At 47.1% G+C, this 22,227-nt stretch overlaps 1 protein-coding gene across 5 annotated transcripts in view; it reads left to right on the plus strand.

The window, feature by feature from the left end:
* Positions 1–22,227, plus strand: part of haus2 (HAUS augmin like complex subunit 2) — a 51,816-nt gene that overhangs the window by 10,766 nt on the left and 18,823 nt on the right. For all 5 annotated transcript variants that reach the window (XM_063054566.1, XM_063054556.1, XM_063054594.1 and 2 more), the window contains exon 3: positions 6,534–6,638. In XM_063054566.1, the coding sequence (XP_062910636.1) occupies positions 6,534–6,638 (105 nt within the window). The remainder of the gene's footprint in view (positions 1–6,533; positions 6,639–22,227) is intronic.

Raw genomic sequence — 22,227 nt, forward strand, 5'->3', positions numbered from 1 at the left:
GTGGTAGGAGGACGTGGCTGAGCGCGTGGTGGTAGGAGGACGTGGCTGAGTACGTGGTGGTAGGAGGACATGCCTGAGCGCGTGGTGGTAGGAGGACGTGGCTGAGCGCGTGGTGGTAGGAGGACATGCCTGAGCGCGTGGTGGTAGGAGGACGTGGCTGAGCGCGTGGTGGTAGGAGGACGTGGCTGAGTGCGTGGTGGTAGGAGGACGTGGCTGAGCGCGTGGTGGTAGGAGGACGTGGCTGAGCGCGTGGTGGTAGGAGGACATGCCTGAGCGCGTGGTGGTAGGAGGACGTGGCTGAGCGCGTGGTGGTAGGAGGACGTGGCTGAGGACGTGGTGGTAGGAGGACGTGGCTGAGCGCGTGGTGGTAGGAGGACGTGGCTGAGTACGTGGTGGTAGGAGGACGTGCCTGAGCGCGTGGTGGTAGGAGGACGTGCCTGAGGACATGGTGGTAGGAGGACGTGGCTGAGCGCGTGGTGGTAGGAGGACATGCCTGAGCGCGTGGTGGTAGGAGGACGTGGCTGAGCGTGTGGTGGTAGGAGGACGTGGCTGAGTACGTGGTGGTAGGAGGACGTGCCTGAGCGCGTGGTGGTAGGAGGACGTGGCTGAGCGCGTGGTGGTAGGAGGACGTGGCTGAGTACGTGGTGGTAGGAGGACGTGGCTGAGGACATGGTGGTAGGAGGACGTGCCTGAGCGCGTGGTGGTAGGAGGACGTGCCTGAGCGCGTGGTGGTAGGAGGACGTGGCTGAGTACGTGGTGGTAGGAGGACGTGGCTGAGTACGTGGTGGTAGGAGGACGTGCCTGAGCGCGTGGTGGTAGGAGGACGTGGCTGAGCGCGTGGTGGTAGGAGGACGTGGCTGAGTACGTGGTGGTAGGAGGACGTGCCTGAGCGCGTGGTGGTAGGAGGACGTGCCTGAGGACATGGTGGTAGGAGGACGTGGCTGAGCGCGTGGTGGTAGGAGGACATGCCTGAGCGCGTGGTGGTAGGAGGACGTGGCTGAGCGCGTGGTGGTAGGAGGACGTGGCTGAGTACGTGGTGGTAGGAGGACGTGCCTGAGCGCGTGGTGGTAGGAGGACGTGCCTGAGGACATGGTGGTAGGAGGACGTGGCTGAGTACGTGGTGGTAGGAGGACGTGGCTGAGCGCGTGGTGGTAGGAGGACGTGGCTGAGCGCGTGGTGGTAGGAGGACATGCCTGAGCGCGTGGTGGTAGGAGGACGTGGCTGAGCGCGTGGTGGTAGGAGGACGTGGCTGAGTGCGTGGTGGTAGGAGGACGTGGCTGAGCGCGTGGTGGTAGGAGGACATGCCTGAGTGCGTGGTGGTAGGAGGACGTGGCTGAGCGCGTGGTGGTAGGAGGACATGCCTGAGCGCGTGGTGGTAGGAGGACGTGGCTGAGCGCGTGGTGGTAGGAGGACGTGGCTGAGGACGTGGTGGTAGGAGGACGTGGCTGAGCGCGTGGTGGTAGGAGGACGTGGCTGAGTACGTGGTGGTAGGAGGACGTGCCTGAGGACATGGTGGTAGGAGGACGTGGCTGAGCGCGTGGTGGTAGGAGGACGTGGCTGAGGACATGGTGGTAGGAGGACGTGGCTGAGTACGTGGTGGTAGGAGGACGTGGCTGAGGACATGGTGGTAGGAGGACGTGGCTGAGGACATGGTGGTAGGAGGACGTGGCTGAGCGTGTGGTGGTAGGAGGACGTGCCTGAGGACATGGTGGTAGGAGGACGTGGCTGAGTACGTGGTGGTAGGAGGACGTGGCTGAGTACGTGGTGGTAGGAGGACGTGCCTGAGGACGTGGTGGTAGGAGGACGTGGCTGAGCGCGTGGTGGTAGGAGGACGTGCCTGAGCGCGTGGTGGTAGGAGGACGTGCCTGAGGACATGGTGGTAGGAGGACGTGCCTGAGGACATGGTGGTAGGAGGACGTGCCTGAGCACGTGGTGGTAGGAGGACGTGGCTGAGCACGTGGTGGTAGGAGGACGTGCCTGAGCGCGTGGTGGTAGGAGGACGTGCCTGAGGACATGGTGGTAGGAGGACGTGGCTGAGCGCGTGGTGGTAGGAGGACGTGGCTGAGCGCGTGGTGGTAGGAGGACGTGGCTGAGCACGTGGTGGTAGGAGGACGTGGCTGAGCGCGTGGTGGTAGGAGGACGTGGCTGAGCACGTGGTGGTAGGAGGACGTGGCTGAGCGCGTGGTGGTAGGAGGACGTGGCTGAGCGCGTGGTGGTAGGAGGACGTGCCTGAGGACATGGTGGTAGGAGGACGTGGCTGAGCGCGTGGTGGTAGGAGGACGTGGCTGAGCGCGTGGTGGTAGGAGGACGTGGCTGAGCGCGTGGTGGTAGGAGGGCGTGCCTGAGTACGTGGTGGTAGGAGGAATGGAACCATGTTAGACTGTTCAGAGTACGAGTCTGAGCAAGTAGATGCAGCTCAGCTCCGGTGGGCAAGCACACGGGACAGTGAATGTAACTCGTTAAGTTTCAAAGTAGTTATGCCAAGGGATAGGAAGAGTCCAGAAATTAAAGTATTTGAAATTAGGAAAGGCTAATTTCAATGTCATTTGGATGAGACATTAAAAGCATAAACTGGGAGAGACTACAGTTGAGTAAATCTCCTTTCTGGAAGTGGGTCTTGTAAAAAGTGAAATAGTGAGCATTCAGAAGCAACATTCCTGTTGGGGGTGAATGGCAAGGAAGGCAACTCCCGGGACCTTGGGTCAAGAGGTAATATCTGAGAGGAAGTGTGTGTCAGGTGAAGAACATAGAGAGTCGAGGTGGGTGGTACGAGAAATAAGAAGGGCAAAGAGGGTCACAAAATATCGTTGGCAGATAAGGTTAAGGAAAGAAGTAAATAAGATGGAAAGAGTACAGAAAAAAATTACACAGATGCTGCTGGGTCTGGAGGATCTGAGTTATAAAGAAAGATTGAGCAAGTTAGGACTTTATTCCTTAGAATGTAGAAGAATGAGACGATATTTGATAGAGGTATACAAAATTATGAGGGTTATAGATGGGGTAATGAAAGCACCCTTTTCCCACTGTAGTTGGGTGGGACTGCAACCAGAGTCATGGTTTAAGGGTGAAAGGTGAGAAGTTTAGACCACAAGACGTAGGAGCAGAATTCAGCCATTTGGCCCATCGAGTCTGCTCCGCCATTCAATCATGGCTGAATCCTTTTTTCCCCTCCTCAGCCTCATTTCCTGGCCTTCTCCCTGTAACCTTTGATGCCATTTCCAATCAAGAACCTATCAATCTCTGCCTTAAGTACACCCAACAACCTGGCCACCACAGCTACATGTGGTAACAAATTACACAAATTCACCACCCTTTGGCTAAAAAAAGTTTTTCAGCTTTTTGAGCACCTTCTCCCTTGTAACAGTAACTGCACTTACTTTTCTTCCCTCACACCCTGCAACATCTGATACACTCCTGGTGTCTTCCACAGTGAAGACTGATGCAAAGTACTCATTTAGTTCATCTGCCATCTCTTTTCTCCCTTTATTTCTCCAGCCTCATTTTCTAGCGGTCCTATATCCACTCTCATCTCATTTTTTTTAACATCTTTACAGAAGCTTTTACTATCCGCTTTGATGTTTGCTAGCTTGCTTTCATATTTCATGATTTTTTTAGTTGCTCTCTGTAGGTTTTTAAATGCTTCCCAATCCTCCATCTTCCTGCTAATTTTTGCTTCGTTGTATGCCTCTCTTTTGCTTTTACATTAGCTTTGACTCTTCTGGTCAGCCATGATTTTACTATTTTGCCATTTGAGTATTTCTTCATTTTTTTGCCTATGTCTGTCCTGCATCTTTCTCATTTTTCCCAGAAACTTACGCCATTGCTGCTCTGCTGACATCCCTGCCAGCATCTCCTTCCAATGTACTTTGGCTAACTCTTCTCCCACACCACTGTAGTTTCCTTTCCTCCACTGAAATACTGCAACATCAGACTTCACTTTTTCCCTATCAAATTATAAGTTGAATTTGATCAAATTGTGATCACTGCTCAGGGTCTTTTTACTTTAAGCTACCTGATCACCTCTGGTTCATTACATAACATCCAATCCATTATAGCTGATCCCTAGTAGGCTCAACAAGCTGCTCTAAAATGCCATCTCATAAACATTCAATAAACTCACTCCCTTGACATCCATTACCAACCTGATTTTCCCAATTGACTTGCATGTTGAACTCTCCCATGACTATCAGAACATTGTCCTTTTGACATCCCTTTTCTATTTCCTATTGTAATCTGTGGTCCACAGGAGCACATGAGAGAAACTGTCAGCACAGGTGCTGCATGCAAGATTGATTTCAATGTTTAAGTGAAGTTTGGATTGGTACGTGGATGGAGGGCTGTGGTACCAGTGCAGGTCATTGGGAGTAGGCAGTTTAATGGTTTCGGCATGGACTAGGAGAGACGAAGGGCCTGTTTCTGTGCTGGGGTTCTCTATGACTGTGAAAATCCCAAGGCAATTAAGGGAGTTGCAAGGAAAAGAGTGTGATCTGTTTAAGATCAAAACGGCCAGAGGGCTTACCTGTTTCTGCTATGGAGAAAGTTGCTGGTTGGAGACTTCATTTGGGGTGGTGAATTTCTAGACTACATTAAGATTAAAAAAGAGGAATTATTAGATAACTTTGGCATAAAGGTGAATAAATCTCCAGAGCTTGTTGAAATGTATCCCAGTCTGCTATAGGGCATAACTGAGGAGGTTAAAGTCGGCACAACGTTGTGGGCTGAAGCACCTGCACTCTGCTGCACTGTTTTGTGTTTCCTCGGGCCTCCCATTCACTGAAAGTATCGTACCTTTATTGGTTCTCCAAAAATGCTACGCCTCACATGTTCAGATTTGTTTCTTTGTCTACCTTACCAATTTATTCTTATCACTACAGTTGAATGCCATAGTGATATCAATACATTGGTAAGGTAGTTAACACAGATCTTTGTGTTGTCCATGAAGTTAGTAACCACATCCTTACATTCACATTCATTTTGTTACTAGATATAACAGTAAGGTCCTATCATTAATCTCTACAAAGGCACAAAGTTCCAATAATAAAGACAACCTCTGACTCCCAACTCCAAGCAGGTATTGGAACCACTTACCAAATTCCTTGGATCCCACAGGTTCTAACCTTTTGTACCAATGTTCTATGTGTGACCTTGTCAAAGGATTTACTGAACCTTTCGTAGACAAGATCAACAATACTGCTCTCATTGGAACACTTAGTAACCTTTTAGAAAAAATGAAATCAAGTTGAACAGGCAGAATCTAGCCTTAACAAAGACATGCTGACTCTCCCTGATCTCCCTGCCTGTCCAGCTGCAAATAAATCTTGTCCCTCACAACCTTTTGTAATAACTATCAAGAGTACGGGGAACAATTTTGGACCCCCTATTTAAGGAAAGATATTAAAGACAGTTCAGAGAAGGTTCATTTGGATGATCTTGGGTATGGAGGGATTGTCCTCTGAGGAAAAGTTAGATTGGGTCTCTACATCGTTTTGCAAGGTGATCTTATAGAAATATACAGATTTTCAAAAGGCATGAGTGTATAAATTCCTTTCATGGGGGAGATCTGAATTAGAGAGTGTGAACTCAGCATAGGGGACTGCAATGGGGACAAATTTCTCCTGAGGATTGAGAGTGTTTGCAACTCTGCCACAGGGAACAAAGGGGCCATAGTCATCTAGTTATAGAACACAGAAATGGGCCTTTCAGATCCAATTGCCCACACCTTCAAGGTGCCTATCTTTTCCTGTCCAAATACACTGTGGTTCTATCACTTCCTCTTACAGCTTGTTCCATACACCCACCATCCTCTGTGTGGAAATCTTGTACCTCAGAGCTCCTTTAAATATTCCTCTCTCACCTTAAACCCATGCTTTTCCTGCCCTTGGTAAAGACTTTTTACTATGTGCCTTCCCTAAAGATCAATAAGGTTGCCCCTCAGTCTCCTGTGCTCAAGGGAGAACAGTGTCAATCTTTCCAATCTCTCATTTTAACTCAAGCCATCCATTCCAGACAACATCCTGCACTTTTTCAAGTCCTACTGCATACTCTTTGTAACATACTGACCAGAACTAGAGTGGCATAACCAGTGGCCGTACAGCTGCAATCAAGACGATTAAGTTGCATGGGCGATTTGGATTAAAAATTGGCCTGCCAATAGGAGACAGAGGGTCATGGTCAATGAGACTTATTCTGGCTGGAATAATCAGCAGCTAAAGTGCAGAACACCACTAAGCAGGTCACTCATTATTGGGGTATTAAATGCTGCCTGTGAACAAATTTAAATAAAAAGGCACTTGCTGTCCTTTGATAATTGATTCGTCCCTCGTTCTGCTCTTTTAATTCGCACGCATTCCCACTCTCATTGACTCTGATTGTGTTTCAACTGTCCCTCTGTGGTCCTGTTCTGCACCATTGCCCCCGAAGAGCAACACTATGGCTTGCAACTTGGCAGAGACACTAGTGAATGGACGGCTGATTTATGAGGTCCACTCTGACTCCAACTGATGATGTTCTCCCCTCACCCCCACTGTAAATAGGAAGCTTTGGAATGGAATCAAGTACAGTTTGGAAACACAGTGCCATTCGCCCGGCGCTTCAAACAGCTGGATGCAATTTCAAACACCATGACAGAACTTCAGCAGGTATGAGCCTTACGATAAACTGATTTGTTCCGAAGGGTGGCATATAACAAAGTGATATTCATGCAATGATACCCAAAACAAAATGGGTCTCTAGCCACTTGATAGCAGTAAAATCAACAAGTTTGCAAGAGGTTTCTCAGTACATGGACTAACTTCCTCATTCTTGGTGTAAAATTGTGTAAGACTGAGGGTGTTATATTTGAATGGATGCAGTATACGAAATAAGGAAGCGGAGTTTGCAGTACAGTTCCAGATTAGCACATATGACGTTGTGGGCATCACTGAATCGTGGCTGAAGAAAGATGAAAGCTGGGAGTTTAACATCCAAGGATACGCATTGTATCAAAAAGACGGGCAGGTAGGCAGAAGGGGTAGGATGGCTCTGTTGGTAAAAATGAAATTAAGTCATTAGAAAGAAGTAACATAGGATCAGAAGGTGTAGAATCGTTGTGGGTTGAGCAAAGGTAAAAAGACCCTGATGGGAGTTATATACAGGCATGCAAACAGTAGCAAAGATGGGGTTTACAAATTGCAGCTGAAGATAGAAAATACATGTCAAAAGGGAAATATTACGATGTTTAGAATAGCTCATGGTAGAGCCCACTAGGTGATCAGCTATACTGAATAGTTTGTTGTGCAGCGAACTGGAATTGATTAGAGAACTTGAGACAATTCGCCCTGCAATTTGAGGAGAAGCTAAAGTCATGTGTATCAGTATTACAGTAGAGTAAAGGGAAGATGCAGATAGATATATCCCAAAGAAGTGTCTCTAGAAAGGGTGCAAGGAGATTTACAAGGATGTTGCCTGGATTGGGAAGCATGCCGTATGAACATAGGTTGAGTGAACTTGGCCTTTTCCCCTTGGAGCGACGGAGGATGAGAGGTGACCTGATAGAGTTGGACAAGATGATGAGAGGCATTGATTGTGTGGATAATCAGAGTCTTTTTTCCCAGGGCTGAAATGGCTAACATGAGAAGGCACAGTCTTAAGGTGCTTGGAAGTAGGTACAGAGTAGATGTCAGGGGTAAGTTTTTTTTTGTGTAGAGGGTGGTGATTGTGTGGAATGGGCTGCCGGCAACGGTGCTGGAGGCGGATACGATAGGGTCTTTTAAGAGAGTCCTGGATAGGAAGATGGAGCTTAGAACAATAGAGGGTTATGGGTAACCCTGCGTAATTTCTAAGTTAAGGACTTGTTCGGCACAGCACTGTGGGCTGAAGGGCCTGTATTGTGGTGTAGGTTTTCTATGTTTCTCTGTTTCTAAGTAGTAGTATTCTATGGCAGGATGACACAACCATGGCTGACAAAGCCAACTTAAGAGCCAAAGGGAGTGCATATAATTTAGCAAAAATTAGTGGGAAGTTAGAGGATTGGGAAGCTTTTAAAAACCAACAGAAGGCAACTAAAAAAGATATAAAAAAGGAAAAGATGCAATGCGAAGGTAAGCTAGCTAATAATATTAAAGAAGATACCAAAAGTTTCTTCAGATATATAAGGTGTAAAAGAGGGGCGAGAGTAGATATTGGACACTGGAAAATCATGTTGGAGAGCTGGTAATTGGTGACAAGGAAATGGAGGGGCAGGCTCGATGGGCCGGAAGGCCTACTCCTGCTCTTATTTCTTATTAGCATATAACCTGTAGCACCAGAGATCCCAACAAACTAGACCACTGCTATACTAAGGTAAAGAATGCCTACCATTCTTTGCCCAGGCCTCATTTTGGTAAATCAGATTCCTTCTCCGACCTTCATACAGGCAGAGGCAAAAAAGCAATATTCTAGAGATTAGGACAACAGAGAAGTGGTTGTGGGAGGCAGAGGAGCGATTACGGGATTGCTTTGAGTCAGTGTTCAAGCACTTATCCAGAGATCTGAATGAATACAATGTGATTGTAACAGACTTCATTGAAACAGCTGTGGATGAGTGTGTTCAGAGTCTTCCCTAAACAGAACCCCTGGATGAAGCATGAGATCCACAATCTGCTGAGGGCTAGATCAGAGGTATTCAAATCTGGAGACGAAAAGATGCAGCTGTGATCTCTGGAAAGACATCTCACAGGCAAAGTGGAGATTCTGGACCAAACTTCAATCAACAAGGGATGATCAGCAGCTGTGCTCGCTTTAATCATCAGAAAATGGAGGAATCATCACGAACTCCCACTTTCCTGATGATCTTATGAACTGGATCTCTGAAGGAGGGTGAATCCATCCAGACTGTACTAAAGACCTGTACTAAGCAACTGGCTGGTGTGTTCACCAAGATCTTTAACCTCTCACTTTCACCCACCTGCTTCAGGCACCTACACCATACCGGTACCCAAGAAGAGTGTGGTGACCTACCTCAATGATTGTCCTCCAGTTGCACTTACATCCACGGTGATGAAGTATTTTGAGAGATTCGTAGGAACATAGAAAACCTACGGTACAATACAGGCCCTTTGGCCCACAATGCTGTGCCAAACATGCACTTACTTTAGAAATTACCTAGGGTTACCCATAGCCTTCTATTTTTCTAAACTCCATGTACCTATCCAGGAGTCTCTTAAAAGACCCGAACGTATCCGCGTCCACCACCGTCGCCAGTAGCCCATTCCACGCACTCACCACTCTCTGTGTAAAAAAAACTTACCCCTGACATCTCCTCTGTACCTGCTTCCAAGCACCTTAAAACTGTGCCCTCTCATGTCAACCATTTCAGCCCTGGGGAAAAGCCTCTGACTATCCACACGATCAATGCCTCTCCTTGTCTTGTACACCTCTATCAGGTCACCTCTCATCCCCTGTTGCTCCAAGGAGAAAAGGATGAGTTCACTCAGCCTATTCTCATAAGGCATGCTCCCCAATCCAGGCAACATCCTTGTAAATCTCCTCCACACCCTTTCTATAATTTCCACATCCTTCCTGTAGTGAGGTGACCAGAACTGGGCACAGTGCTCCAAGTGGGGTCTGACCAGGGTCCTACATATCTGCAACATTAACTCTCGGCTGTTAAACTCAATCCCACAGTTGATAAAAGCAAATGCACAGTATGCCTTCTAAACTACACAGTCAACCTGAGCAGCAGCTTTGAGTGTCTGATGGACTCGGACCCCAAGATCCCTCTGATCCTCCACACTGCCAAGAGTCTTACCATAAATACTATATTCTGCCATCATATTTGACCTACCAAAATGAACAACTTCACACTTATCTGGGTTGAACTCCATCTGCCACTTCTCAGCCCAGTTTTGCATCCTATTAGTGTCCCGCTGTAACCTCTGACAGCCCTCCACACTATCCACAACATCCCCAACCTTTGTGTCATCAGCAAATTTACTAACCCATCCCTCCACTTCCTCATCCAGGTCATTTATAAAAATCATGAAGAGAAGGGGTCCCTGAGGCACACCACTGGTCACTAACCTCCATGCAGAATATGATCCATCTACAACCACCCTTTGCCTTCTGTGTGCAAACCAGTTCTGGATCCACAAAGCAAGGTTCCCTTGGATCCTATGCCTCCTTACTTTCTTCATAAGCTTTGCATTCAGGTACCTTAACAGATGCCATGCTGAAATCCATATACACTACATCTACGGCTCTACCTTCATCAATATATTTAGTCACATCCTCAATAAAATTCAGTCAGGCTCGTAAGGCACAACCTGCCCTTGACAAAGCTATGTTGTCTATTCCTAATCATATTATGCCTTTCCAAATGTTCATAAATCCTGCCTGTCAGGATCTTCTCCAACTTACCAACCAGTGATGTAAGATTCACTGGTCTATAATTTCCTGGGCTATCTCTACTCCCTTTCTTGAATAAGGGAACAACATCTTCAACCCTCCCAATTTTCCAGAACCTCTCCCGTCCCTATTGATGATGCAAAGATTGTTGCCAGAGGCTCAGCAATCTCCTCACCCGCTTCCCACAGTAGCCTGGGGTACACCTCGTCCGGTCCTGGTGACTTATCCAACTTGATGCTTTCCAAAAGCTCCAGCACATCCTCTTTCTTAATGTCTATATGCTCAAGCTTTTCAGTCCACAGTAAGTCATCCCTACAATTGCCAAGGTCCTTCTCCGTGGTGAATACTGAAGCAAAGTATTCATTAAGTACCTCCATTACCTTCTCTGGTTCCATACACACTTTTCCTACTGTCACACTTGTTTGGTCCTGTTCTCTCATGTCTTATCCTCTTGCTCTTCACATACTTACAGAATGCCTTGGGGTTTTCCTTAATCCTGCTCGCCAAGGCCTTCTCGTGGCCCCATCTGGCTCTCCTAATTACATTCTTAAGCTCCTTCCTGCTAGTCTATTAATTTTCTAGATCTCTATCATTACCTGGTTTTTGGAACCATATTCAAGTTTGCTGGTGACACCACTTTCGGGGGCCAATTGAAAATCTGGCTGAGTGGTGTCATAACAGGCAAGACCAAGGAGCTGATTAGTGCTCATCGGAGGGTCAGAGGTGAAGAGGTTTGGCAGCTTTAAATTCCTGTGTATCACTATTTCAGAGGATCTGTCCTGGACCCAGCAATGTGCAATTGTGAAAGAAAAGCACGGCAACAGTGTAAAGAGCGGCAGCGGTGTGCAGAGAGCACGGCAGCAGTGTGTGAAGAGAGCACGGCAGCGGTGTGTGAAGAGAGCACGGCAGCGGTGTGTGAAGAGAGCACGGCAGCAGTGTGAAGAGCGGCAGCGGTGTGAAGAGAGCACGGCAGCGGTGTGTGAAGAGAGCACGGCAGCGGTGTGTGAAGAGAGCACGGCAGCGGTGTGTGAAGCGAGCACGGCAGCGGTGTGTGAAGCGAGCACGGCAGCAGTGTGAAGAGAGCACGGCAGCGGTGTGTGAAGAGAGCACGGCAGCGGTGTGTGAAGAGAGCACGGCAGCGGTGTGAAGAGAGCACGGCAGCGGTGTGAAGAGAGCACGGCAGCGGTGTGTGAAGAGAGCACGGCAGCGGTGTGAAGAGAGCACGGCAGCGGTGTGAAGAGAGCACGGCAGCGGTGTGTGAAGAGAGCACGGCAGCGGTGTGTGAAGAGAGCACGGCAGCGGTGTGTGAAGCGAGCACGGCAGCGGTGTGTGAAGCGAGCACGGCAGCGGTGTGTGAAGCGAGCACGGCAGCAGTGTGAAGAGAGCACGGCAGCGGTGTGTGAAGAGAGCACGGCAGCGGTGTGAAGAGAGCACGGCAGCGGTGTGAAGAGAGCACGGCAGCGGTGTGTGAAGAGAGCACGGCAGCGGTGTGAAGAGAGCACGGCAGCGGTGTGAAGAGAGCACGGCAGCGGTGTGTGAAGAGAGCACGGCAGCGGTGTGAAGAGAGCACGGCAGCGGTGTGAAGAGAGCACGGCAGCGGTGTGTGAAGAGAGCACGGCAGCAGTGTGAAGAGAGCACGGCAGCGGTGTGTGAAGAGAGCACGGCAGCGGTGTGAAGAGAGCACGGCAGCGGTGTGTGAAGAGAGCACGGCAGCGGTGTGTGAAGAGAGCACGGCAGCGGTGTGTGAAGAGAGCACGGCAGCGGTGTGTGAAGCGAGCACGGCAGCGGTGTGTGAAGAGAGCACGGCAGCGGTGTGTGAAGCGAGCACGGCAGCGGTGTGTGAAGCGAGCACGGCAGCGGTGTGTGAAGAGAGCACGGCAGCGGTGTGTGAAGAGAGCACGGCAGCGGTGTGTGAAGAGAGCACGGCAGCGGTGTGTGAAGAGAGCACGGCAGCGGTGTGTGAAGAGAGCACGGCAGCGGTGTGTGAAGCGAGCACGGCAGCGGTGTGTGAAGAGAGCACGGCAGCGGTGTGTGAAGAGAGCACGGCAGCGGTGTGTGAAGCGAGCACGGCAGCGGTGTGTGAAGAGAGCACGGCAGCGGTGTGTGAAGAGAGCACGGCAGCGGTGTGTGAAGAGAGCACGGCAGCGGTGTGTGAAGCGAGCACGGCAGCGGTGTGTGAAGAGAGCACGGCAGCGGTGTGTGAAGAGAGCACGGCAGCGGTGTGTGAAGCGAGCACGGCAGCAGTGTGTGCCTCTACTTCATTTGAAGTTTGCGGAGATTCGGCCTGACATCTAAAATTCTGACAAACTTCTGCAGATGTGTAGTGGAGAGTATACTGACTGGCTGCATCACACCACAGCCTTGTATGGAAATACCAATGCCTTTGAACGGAAAATCCTATAAAAAGTAGTGGATTAGGCCCAGTACATCACAGGTAAAGCCCTCCCAATCACTGAGCACATCTAGATGAAACACTATGATAGGAAAGCAGCATCCATCGTCAGAGATAGGCCCCACCCAGTCCACGCTTTCTTCTCACCGCTGGCATCAGGTAGAAGATACAAGTGCCACAGGACTCGCATCACCAGGTTCAGGAACAGTTGCTACCCCTCAACCATCAGTCTCTTAAACAAAAGGGGATGGCTACACCGAACTTTACTGAAATGTTCCCACAGCCAATGATCTCACTTTAAGGACTCTTTATCTCATTATCTCATGTTCTTGTTATTTTGCTTTTTATTTTTATTTGCATTTGCAGTTTGTTGTCTTCTACACTCTGGTTGATCTTTCATTGATCCTGTTATAGTTACTATTCTATAGACTTGCTGAGTATGCCCATAAAGAAATGAATCTCAGGGTTATATATGGTGACATATATGTATATAGATAGTAAAATTTACTTTGAACTTTGAGAAACTGATCAGAGCACCGGGGAGAACCCTGCTGCTTCACTGAATCGTGACTTGCAATCTGTTATCGAGAAGGGTATTCGCTGTGATCTTATCGAAAAGGGTGTTGGCTGTTTCATCTGGAGGAGACTGCACTGGCTGTCAGCTGGATCACATTCTCGGTCTCTGAAATGGGAATTAGATCCATAACCTTCACATTGGAGACGGTGTTGCACTGAGCTGTAGCTGTGCGGAGGGAGAGAGGGGGGCGATAACCAGCGTTTTAATGGAGGTGAAGCATCACAAGTCATAGAGTCATACAGCAACAAAATGGGCTCTTTGACCCAGTTGATCTATTTTGACCTGGTTGAACTGCCTTTGGCCCAAATCACTCTGAACGTTTCCTATTCACGAACCTGGGATTAATTTACATGTGCTGTACATCGAAACATACAGTGAAATGTGTTATTTGCATTAATGGCCATCACAACCTACTGATCTGATGGGGCACAAACATTGCATGCCACAATGCTCAGCAGAATAACACGTAACACAACAAAACAGAACGCATAAAGGAACAAGACACACACACAGAACAAGCCCTGTTCCTCCCTCCCTCCCACTCACAGACACTGGGATTTTACTTCCCCAGCAGACTCTCAGACTCAGGCTTCTGCAGACTTCTGAAATTATGATTGATCTTTGGTATCAACCCCAAGATCGCCAGTGGCAACAAATGAGAACCCCGAACCTTTACCCACAAATCCTGCACTTGCCAATGACGGGACCCCGAACACTAGGCTTCAAACTCCACATTCACTGAAAATGGGACCCAAAGCACGGCCCTAAATTCCACATTCGCTGATGATGGGACCCAAAACACTAAGCTTCAAACTTTGGACTCGCTGACTCATGCACCAAGAAGGTCACCAGCCCTGGTGACTCCTGCCCGCACGGAACTCTGATCCCAGAACCTACCGATGATAGGCTATCCTGTAGGGTGGGGGCCACCAGCCCTATCACCATATAGAACCCTAAGATAAGCTTTCTTGTAGGTATACTCAGTAAATCTAAGAAATATTATAGAATCAATGAAAGACTGCGCCCAACAGACAAACAATCAATGTGCAAAAGACAACCGACTGCAAATACAAAAGAAAAAATAGTAAATAAATATTAAGAACATGAGATGAAGAATCCTTGAAAGTGGTGGAAATGTTTCAATGATGGGGTGAGTGGAGTTGAGTGAAGTTCAAGAGCCTGAATGTTGAGGGGTAATAACTGTTCCTGAACCTGGTGATATGGGTCCTGAGGCTTCTGTAGCTTCTTCTTGATGACAGCAACAAGAGACCATGTCGGATAGTGGGGGTCCCTGAATGATAGATGCTGCTTTCCTGTGACAGTGCCTCTTCTTATTCTTCTGTGAAACACTGCATTTAAGCTGCATGCTCCACCAACCTATCTACAGTACATCTTCTTGATATCCATTATAATCCCTGAGCAGTCCCTGTTCATATTGCAGATTTTGCTGTGTACCTTTCCCCCACCCCTTCAAACAACAGTTTGCCTTTAACAAATTTTACTCTACTGGCTCCTTGCTTGCCAAGGAAAGGCCATATAAGGTAGCAAAAGTGAGTGGGAAGTTGGAGATAGGGAAGCTTTTAAAATCCAACAAAATACAACTATAAAAGCTATAAGAAAAGAAAAGATGAAATAAGGGGGCAGACTAGCCAATAATATAAAGTAGGATACCAAAAGTGGTTTTTTTTCCAGTTATATAAAGAGTGAAAGGGAGGTGAGAGTTGATACTGGACCACTGGAAAATGATTCTGTTGAGGTAGTAATGGGGACAAAGAAATGGGTACTTTGCATTTGTCTTCATTGTGGAAGTGTGTCAGTGATCCGTGAGTGTCAGGGAGCAGGAGTGAGCGCCATTGCTAATACAAAGGAAAAAGTGCTAGGCAAACTCAAAGGTCTTACGGTGGATAAGTCACCTGGACCAGATGGACTGCATCCCAGTGAAGTTGTTTAAGGATGTTGGGGAAGTAAGGCATGATTCTTGGACTCTTGTAAATAATGGGTTAAAAACTTAAGTGAACAAATTCAGTCCTGACGAAGGGTCTCGGCCTGAAACGTCGACTGCGCCTCTTCCTATAGATGCTGCTTGGCCTGCTGCGTTCACCAGCAACTTTGATGTATGTTGCTTGAATTTCCAGCATCTGCAGAATTCCTGTTGTTTGCGTGAACAAATTCTGTTGCTTTTGCTGTGTGAGGGGATCCTGGAGTACCCCTATTAACTGTTTGGAGAGAGACATTTATCATTGATGGTTTGTTTGGAAAGGAGAGAGAGACAGAGTTATTTACCACCGATATGTTGCTTTTGAAAAGAGAGAGAGAGAGAGAGACAAAGATTAACGCTTGGACTGTCACTTTAAGGCATTGGAAGTAACTTTGGATTTTTACTGAGTTGGGAGTTGGAGACAGCACCGAGCAGCTCGAAGGTTGCTATGGTGACCGAAGGCGGTGGACACTCGATGTTATGATTTTCAGCTGGTTATTGATGTTACTTTCAAGGACTTGTTGCCTGCTTGTGCTCCTTTACAGACAAAGGAGGGAGTGACTCTTTGAATGACAGGTGATGCTCAGCCTGGTGAAATAAATGGGAGGTCAGATGATACAGACCTCAGGACACATGATCTGGACACTGAATGAGCATTGTTGTGCCCGCAGAGAAAGTGGGTTTTGGAGGATCGATCAGGCGGATCGATCCAAATTGCTATTCCGTCAGTGAAGAAGGGGTTGACTGGTGGGGAGTTCTCTGTGTCCACCCTTGCCTGGGTGATAGCTCCACCACAGAAGACCGGTCCCCCTGGTTAAAGTCACAGTCGGTGACTTGTAAAGGATTTCGGAGGACGACGAGAAGATTGACGGCATCAGCTCACCTGAAGACTCAACTCACTCACTCTCTCTCTCCCCCCCCTTTCTCCATCACTACTCAACTAAATACCATGAACTGAACTGAACTGAACTTTACTCAACATCGTAAGACTGTATCTTTTTACTCCTAGACTTAAAGAAGCCTGGTTTCATACATATATATATATATATTCCACACTTACTTTTATCTATAACCATTGCTAACCTGTTTGATTTATTTACATTTATATTACTGTATTACGTAGTTACTAATAAATATTATTAGTTTATAGCAATACTAGACTCCAAAGTGTTTTCCATCTCTGCTGGTTCTTTATCCCCGTCACGGGGTCCGTGACAGCTGAAGAATAAGCCCGCAGTTTATTTAGATTAAAAGCTTGCCTGATTAACAGCCTGTAGCTGCCTCTTCAAGGTGACATGAGGGCTGGAATTACTCAGTTCTCACATAGGTCATGCTTTATTGTTTTGCTCCACTGACTTACGTCTTTTCTTCTGAGAGGCTCAATGATAAGAACATCTGTCTCTAATTAAGTCAGGGGCCTAGCTACAGAGGTGGCTGGTACGGGATAGACAACATATCTATTTGTAATTAAACTCTGATTTAGTGGACTCTGTTATCAAAGTAATTGGGTTTCGCTCTAATTGACTTGACATACCATTGTAACTGAGTGTTCTTTGTCTGCTCATTCTATATATTGTAGCATTTCTGTTCTAAAATCAGAAAGCTCATCTGAGCCTCGAAGAGAGAGAGAGTCTCTGTCTCCCTTCGATAACTGGTTCTGAGTCTTTCTCGCCGGCTGAAATGAGCACAATAAACTGGTGAAGAGGTTAAAGTAATAAACTGTGTGGTGTGATTATGGGTCCGGCAACCTTTTTTAAGTTTACACCAGAGTCCTGAGAGAGGTTGTGGAAGGGATAACGAATGCATTGGTCATGATCTTCCAAGAATCACTTGATTCTGGCATGGTCCCAGAGTATTGGAAGATCGCAAATGTCATTCCACTCTTTAAGAGAGGAAGGCAAAAGAAGGAAATTATAGGCAGGTTAGCCTAACCTCGGTGGTTGGGAAAGTGTTGGAATCTATTATTGGGGATGAGGTTTCAAGGTTCTTGGAGACTAATGATAAAATAAGTCAAAGTCAGCATGGTTTCTGTAAACCATGTAAAAAGAAATCTTACCTTGCCTGTTAGTTCTGTTAGTAGCAAGCAAGGTTGACAAAGGAGAGGCAATGGATGTCATTTATTTGGACTTTCAGAAGGTGCTTTATAAGGTGCTTCACAAAAGACTGCTTAACAAGCTAAAATCCTATGGTGTTACAGGAAAGATACTGGCATGGGTCGAGGAATGGCTGACAGGCATGAGGCAGCAAATGAAAAGGTGCCCTTTCTGGTTGGCTGCCAGTGACTAGTGGTGTTCCTCAGGGGTCAGTATTGGGACTGCTACTTTTCACATTGTTTGTCAGTGATTTAAAGAATGGAATTGATGGCTTTGTGGTAAAGTTTGCAGATGATATGAAGATAGGTGGAGGGGTTGGTAGTGCTGATGAAGCAATGGGATTGCAGCAGGACATAGACAAATTGGAGGAATAGACAAAAATATGGCAGGTGGAATACAGTGTTGGGAAATGTATGATAATGCATTTTGGTAAAAGGAACAATAATGCAGACTATTATCTAAATGGGGAGAAAATTCAAACATCAGAGGTGCAGAGGGACTTAGGAGTGCACGTGCAAGACTCTGAGAAGGTTAATATATAGGTTGAGTCTGTGGTAAAGGTAAATGCAATGTTGCCATTTATTTCAAGGGGAATAGAATATAAAAGCAAAGAGATAATGCTGAGGCTTTGTAAGACACTTGTCAGGCCACACTTGGAGTATTGTCAACAGTTTTGGGCCCCATATAGAACCATAGAACACTACAGCACAGAAAACAGGCCATTCGGTCCTTCTAGTCTGTGCCGAAACTTTATTCTGCTAGTCCCATTGACCTGCACCCAGTCCATAACCCTCCAGACGTCTCCCATCCATGCACCCAATTTATTCTTAAAACTTAAGAGTGAGCCTGCATTTACCACGTCAAATGGCAGTTCATTCCACACTCCCACCACTCTCTGAGTGAAGAAGTTCCCCCTAATGCTTCCCCTAAATGTTTCCCCTTTCATCCTAAAGACATGTCCTCTTGTATTTATCTCTCCTAATTGAAGTGGAAAGAGCCTGCTCGCACTTACTCAGTCTATAACTCTCATAATTTTGTAAACCTCTATCAAATCTCCCCTCATTCTTCTACGTTCCAAGGAATAAAGTCCTAACCTGTTCAATCTTGCCCTGTCACTCAACTCCTGAAGACCCGGCAACATCCTAATAAATCTTCTCTGCACTCTTTCAATCTTACTGATATCCTTCCTGTAGTTGGGTGACCAGAACTGCACACAATACTCCAAATTTGGCCTCACCAATGTCTTATACAACCTCACCATAACATCCCAACTCTTATACTCAATACTTTGATTTATGAATGCCAGGATGCCAAAAGCCTTTTTTACAACCCAGTCTACCTGTGACGCCACTAATTCAGAATTACAGAGCACAGTTCAGAATTATATATCTGAACTCCCAGATCCCTTTGTTCCTCCGCACTCCTCAGTGCCCTATCATTTACTACCTTGATTTGTCCTTCCAAAATTCAACACTTCACACTTTCTGCATTAAATTCCATCTGCCATTTTCTGGCCCATTTTTCCAGTTGGTCCAGATCCCTCTGCAAGCTTTGAAAGCCTTCCTCACTGTCCACAACGCCTCCAATCTTAGTGTCATCAGCAAACTTGCTGATCCAATTTACCACATTATCATCTAGATCATTGATATAGACAACAAACAACAATGGTCCCAGCACAGATCCCTGAGGCACACCACTAGTCACAGGCCTCCAGTCTGAGACGCAATCATCCACTACCACTCTCTGTCTTCTCCCACACAGCCAATTTCGAATCCAGTTTACAACCTCTCCATGGATACCTAGTGTCTGAACCTTCTGAACTAACCTCCCATGTGGGACTTTGTCAAAGGCCTTACTAAAGTCCATGTAGACAACATCCACTGCCTTTCCTTTATCTACTTTCTTGGTAACCTCCTCGAAAACCTCTACAAGATTCGTTAAACACAATCTACCACACACGAAGCCATGCTGACTATCCTTAATCGGCCCTTTGTATATCCGATCTCTCAGAACACCTACCAATAATTTACCTACCACTGATGTCAGGCTCTCCAGCCTGTAATTACCTGGTTTACTTTTGGAGCCTTTTATAAACAACAGAACAACATGAGTTACCCTCCAATCCTCTGGCACCACACCCGTGGCTAAGGACATTTTAAATGTTTCTGCCAGGGCCCCTGAAACTTCTACACTAGTCTCTCTCAAGGTCCGAGGGATTTATCTACCTTTATTCGCTGTAAGGCAGCAAGCACCTCCTCCTCTGCAACTTCCGCCATCTTCAACAGGACCCCACCACTAAGCACATCTTTCCCTCTCTACCCCTCTCCGCTTTCTGCAGGGATCATTCCCTCCGCAACTCCCTGGTCCACACGTCCCTCCCCACGGATCTCCCACCTGGCACTTATCCCTGCAAGCGTAAGTGCTACACCTGACCCTACACCACCTCTCTCACCACCATTCAGAGCCTCAAACAGTCCTTCCAGGTGAGGCAACACTTCACTTGTGAGTCTGTTGGGGTCATCTATTGCATCTGGTGCTCCCGGTGCGGCCTCCTCTACATCAGTGAAACCCGACGCAGATTGGGGGCCCGCTTCATTGAGCACCTCCGCTCCGTCCGCCACAACAGACAGGATCTCCCGGTTGCCACCCACTTCAACTCTGCCTCACATTCCCATTCAGATATGTCCATACATGACCTCTTCTACTGCCATGATGAGGCTAAACTCAGCTTGGAGGAGCAACACTTCATATACCGTCTTGGTAGTCTCCAGCCCCTTGACATGAACATAGAATTCTCCAACTTCCAGTAATTCCCTCCCCCTCCCCCAGCTGCCTATCACCTCCTGCATGGTTCCGCTTCCTTCTACTACCCATTGTGCTTTCCCCTATTCCTTCTTCACCTTTCCTGCCTATCCCTTCCCTGCCTCCCCTCCCCCACCCCTTTATCTTTCCCCTTACTGGTTTTTCACCTGGCACCTACCAGCCTTCTCCTTCCCACCATCCCCCCACCTTCTTTATATTGCCCCTTCCCCCCTTCAGTCCTGATGAAGGGTCTTGGCCCGAAACGTTGACTGTTCGTTTCCACGGATGCTGCCCAACCTGCTGAGTTCCTCCAGCGTGTTGTGCGTGTTGCTTTCACCCCAGCATCTGCAGAGTATTTTGTGTTTACCTCCTCTTTATTCTCTATATGTTCTATGACACTACTGCTTGTTTCCCTTCCTTCCATGTATGCTATGCCAGTTTCCTGAGTAAATACTAATGCAAAAAGACTGTTTAAGATCTCCCCGTCTCGTGAGGCTCCACGCATAGACGACCTCTCTGATCTTCTAGGGGACCAATTTTGTCCCTTACTATCCTTTTACTCTTAATATACTTGTAGAAACCTTTCGGGTTTAACTTCACATTATCTGCCAAAGTAACCTCATGTCTTCTTTTTGCCTTCCTGATTTCCTCCTTTAGTATTTTCTTACATTTTCTATACTCTTCAAGTACATCATTTGTTCATTGTTGCCTATACCTGCTATACACCTCTCTGTTTTTCTTAACCAGATCGCCAATATCCCTTGAAAACCAAGGTTCCCTATACCTGTTGACTTTGGCTTTAATCCTGGCAGGAACATGCAAACTCTGCACTCTCAAAATTTTGCCTTTGAAGGCCTTCCACTTACTGAACACACCCTTGCCAGAAAACAACTTATCCCAATCCACTCTTCCTAGATCCTTTCTCATTTCCACAAAATTGGCCCTTTTTCAATTTAGAACCTCAACTCGAGGACCAGACCTATCCTTGTCCATAATTAACTTGAAACTAATGACATTATGGTCACTGTCCCAAAATGTTCGCCTACACATACTTCTGTCACCTGTTCTGTCTGGTTCCCTAATAGGAGATCAAGTATTGCATCCTCTCTCATTGGTACCTCTATATACTGATTTTTAAAAATTTCCTGAACACATTTGACGAACTCCAAGCCATCTAGCCCTTTCACAGTGTGGGAGTCCCAGTCAATATGTGGAAAGTTAAAATCCCCTACTATGACAACTTTCTGTTTCTTACATCAGTCTGCTATCTCTCTACAGATTTGCTCGTCCAATTCTCTGTGACTATTGGGCGGTCTATAATACAACCCTATTAGTGTGGTTACACCTTTCCCATTCCTCAGCTCCACCCATATAGCCTCTGTGGACAAGCCCTCCAGGCTGTCCTGCCTACACACAGCTGTGATATTTTCCCTGAGTAGTAATGCCACTCCTCCCCCTTTCATCCCACCTTTCATATCTCAGAAGGGATGTGTTGTCATTGGAGACAGTTCAGAGGAGGTTCATGAGATGATTCCGAGAATGAAGAGGTTAACCTATGAGAAGCATTTGGCAGCTTTGGGCCTATACTCACTGGAATTTAGAAGAATGTGGGGAGATCTCATTGAAACCAGCTGAATCTTGAAAGGACTAGATAGGGTGGATGTGGAGAGGATGTTTCCTATGGTGGTATCCAGAACTAGAGGGCACAGCCTCAAAATTGGGGGGCGTCCTCTTAGAACAGAGGCAAGGAGGATTTACTTTAAACCAGAGAGTGATGAATCTGTGGAATGCTCTGCCACAGAATGTGGTGGAGGCCAAGTCCATGCATATATTTAAGGCAGAAGTTGATAGTTTCCTGATTGGTCAGGATATCAAAGGACATGGCGAGAAGGCAGGTGTATAGGGTTGAGTAGGATCTGAGGTCAACCATCATGGAATGGCGGAGCAGATTCAATGGACTGAATGGCCTAGTTTTGCCCCTATGTCTTGTGGTCTTGCCTGAACATCCTAAGTGTGGACTGCT

The sequence above is a fragment of the Mobula hypostoma genome, chromosome 1 (assembly GCF_963921235.1).
Source record: "Mobula hypostoma chromosome 1, sMobHyp1.1, whole genome shotgun sequence".
NCBI lineage: Eukaryota > Metazoa > Chordata > Chondrichthyes > Myliobatiformes > Myliobatidae > Mobula > Mobula hypostoma.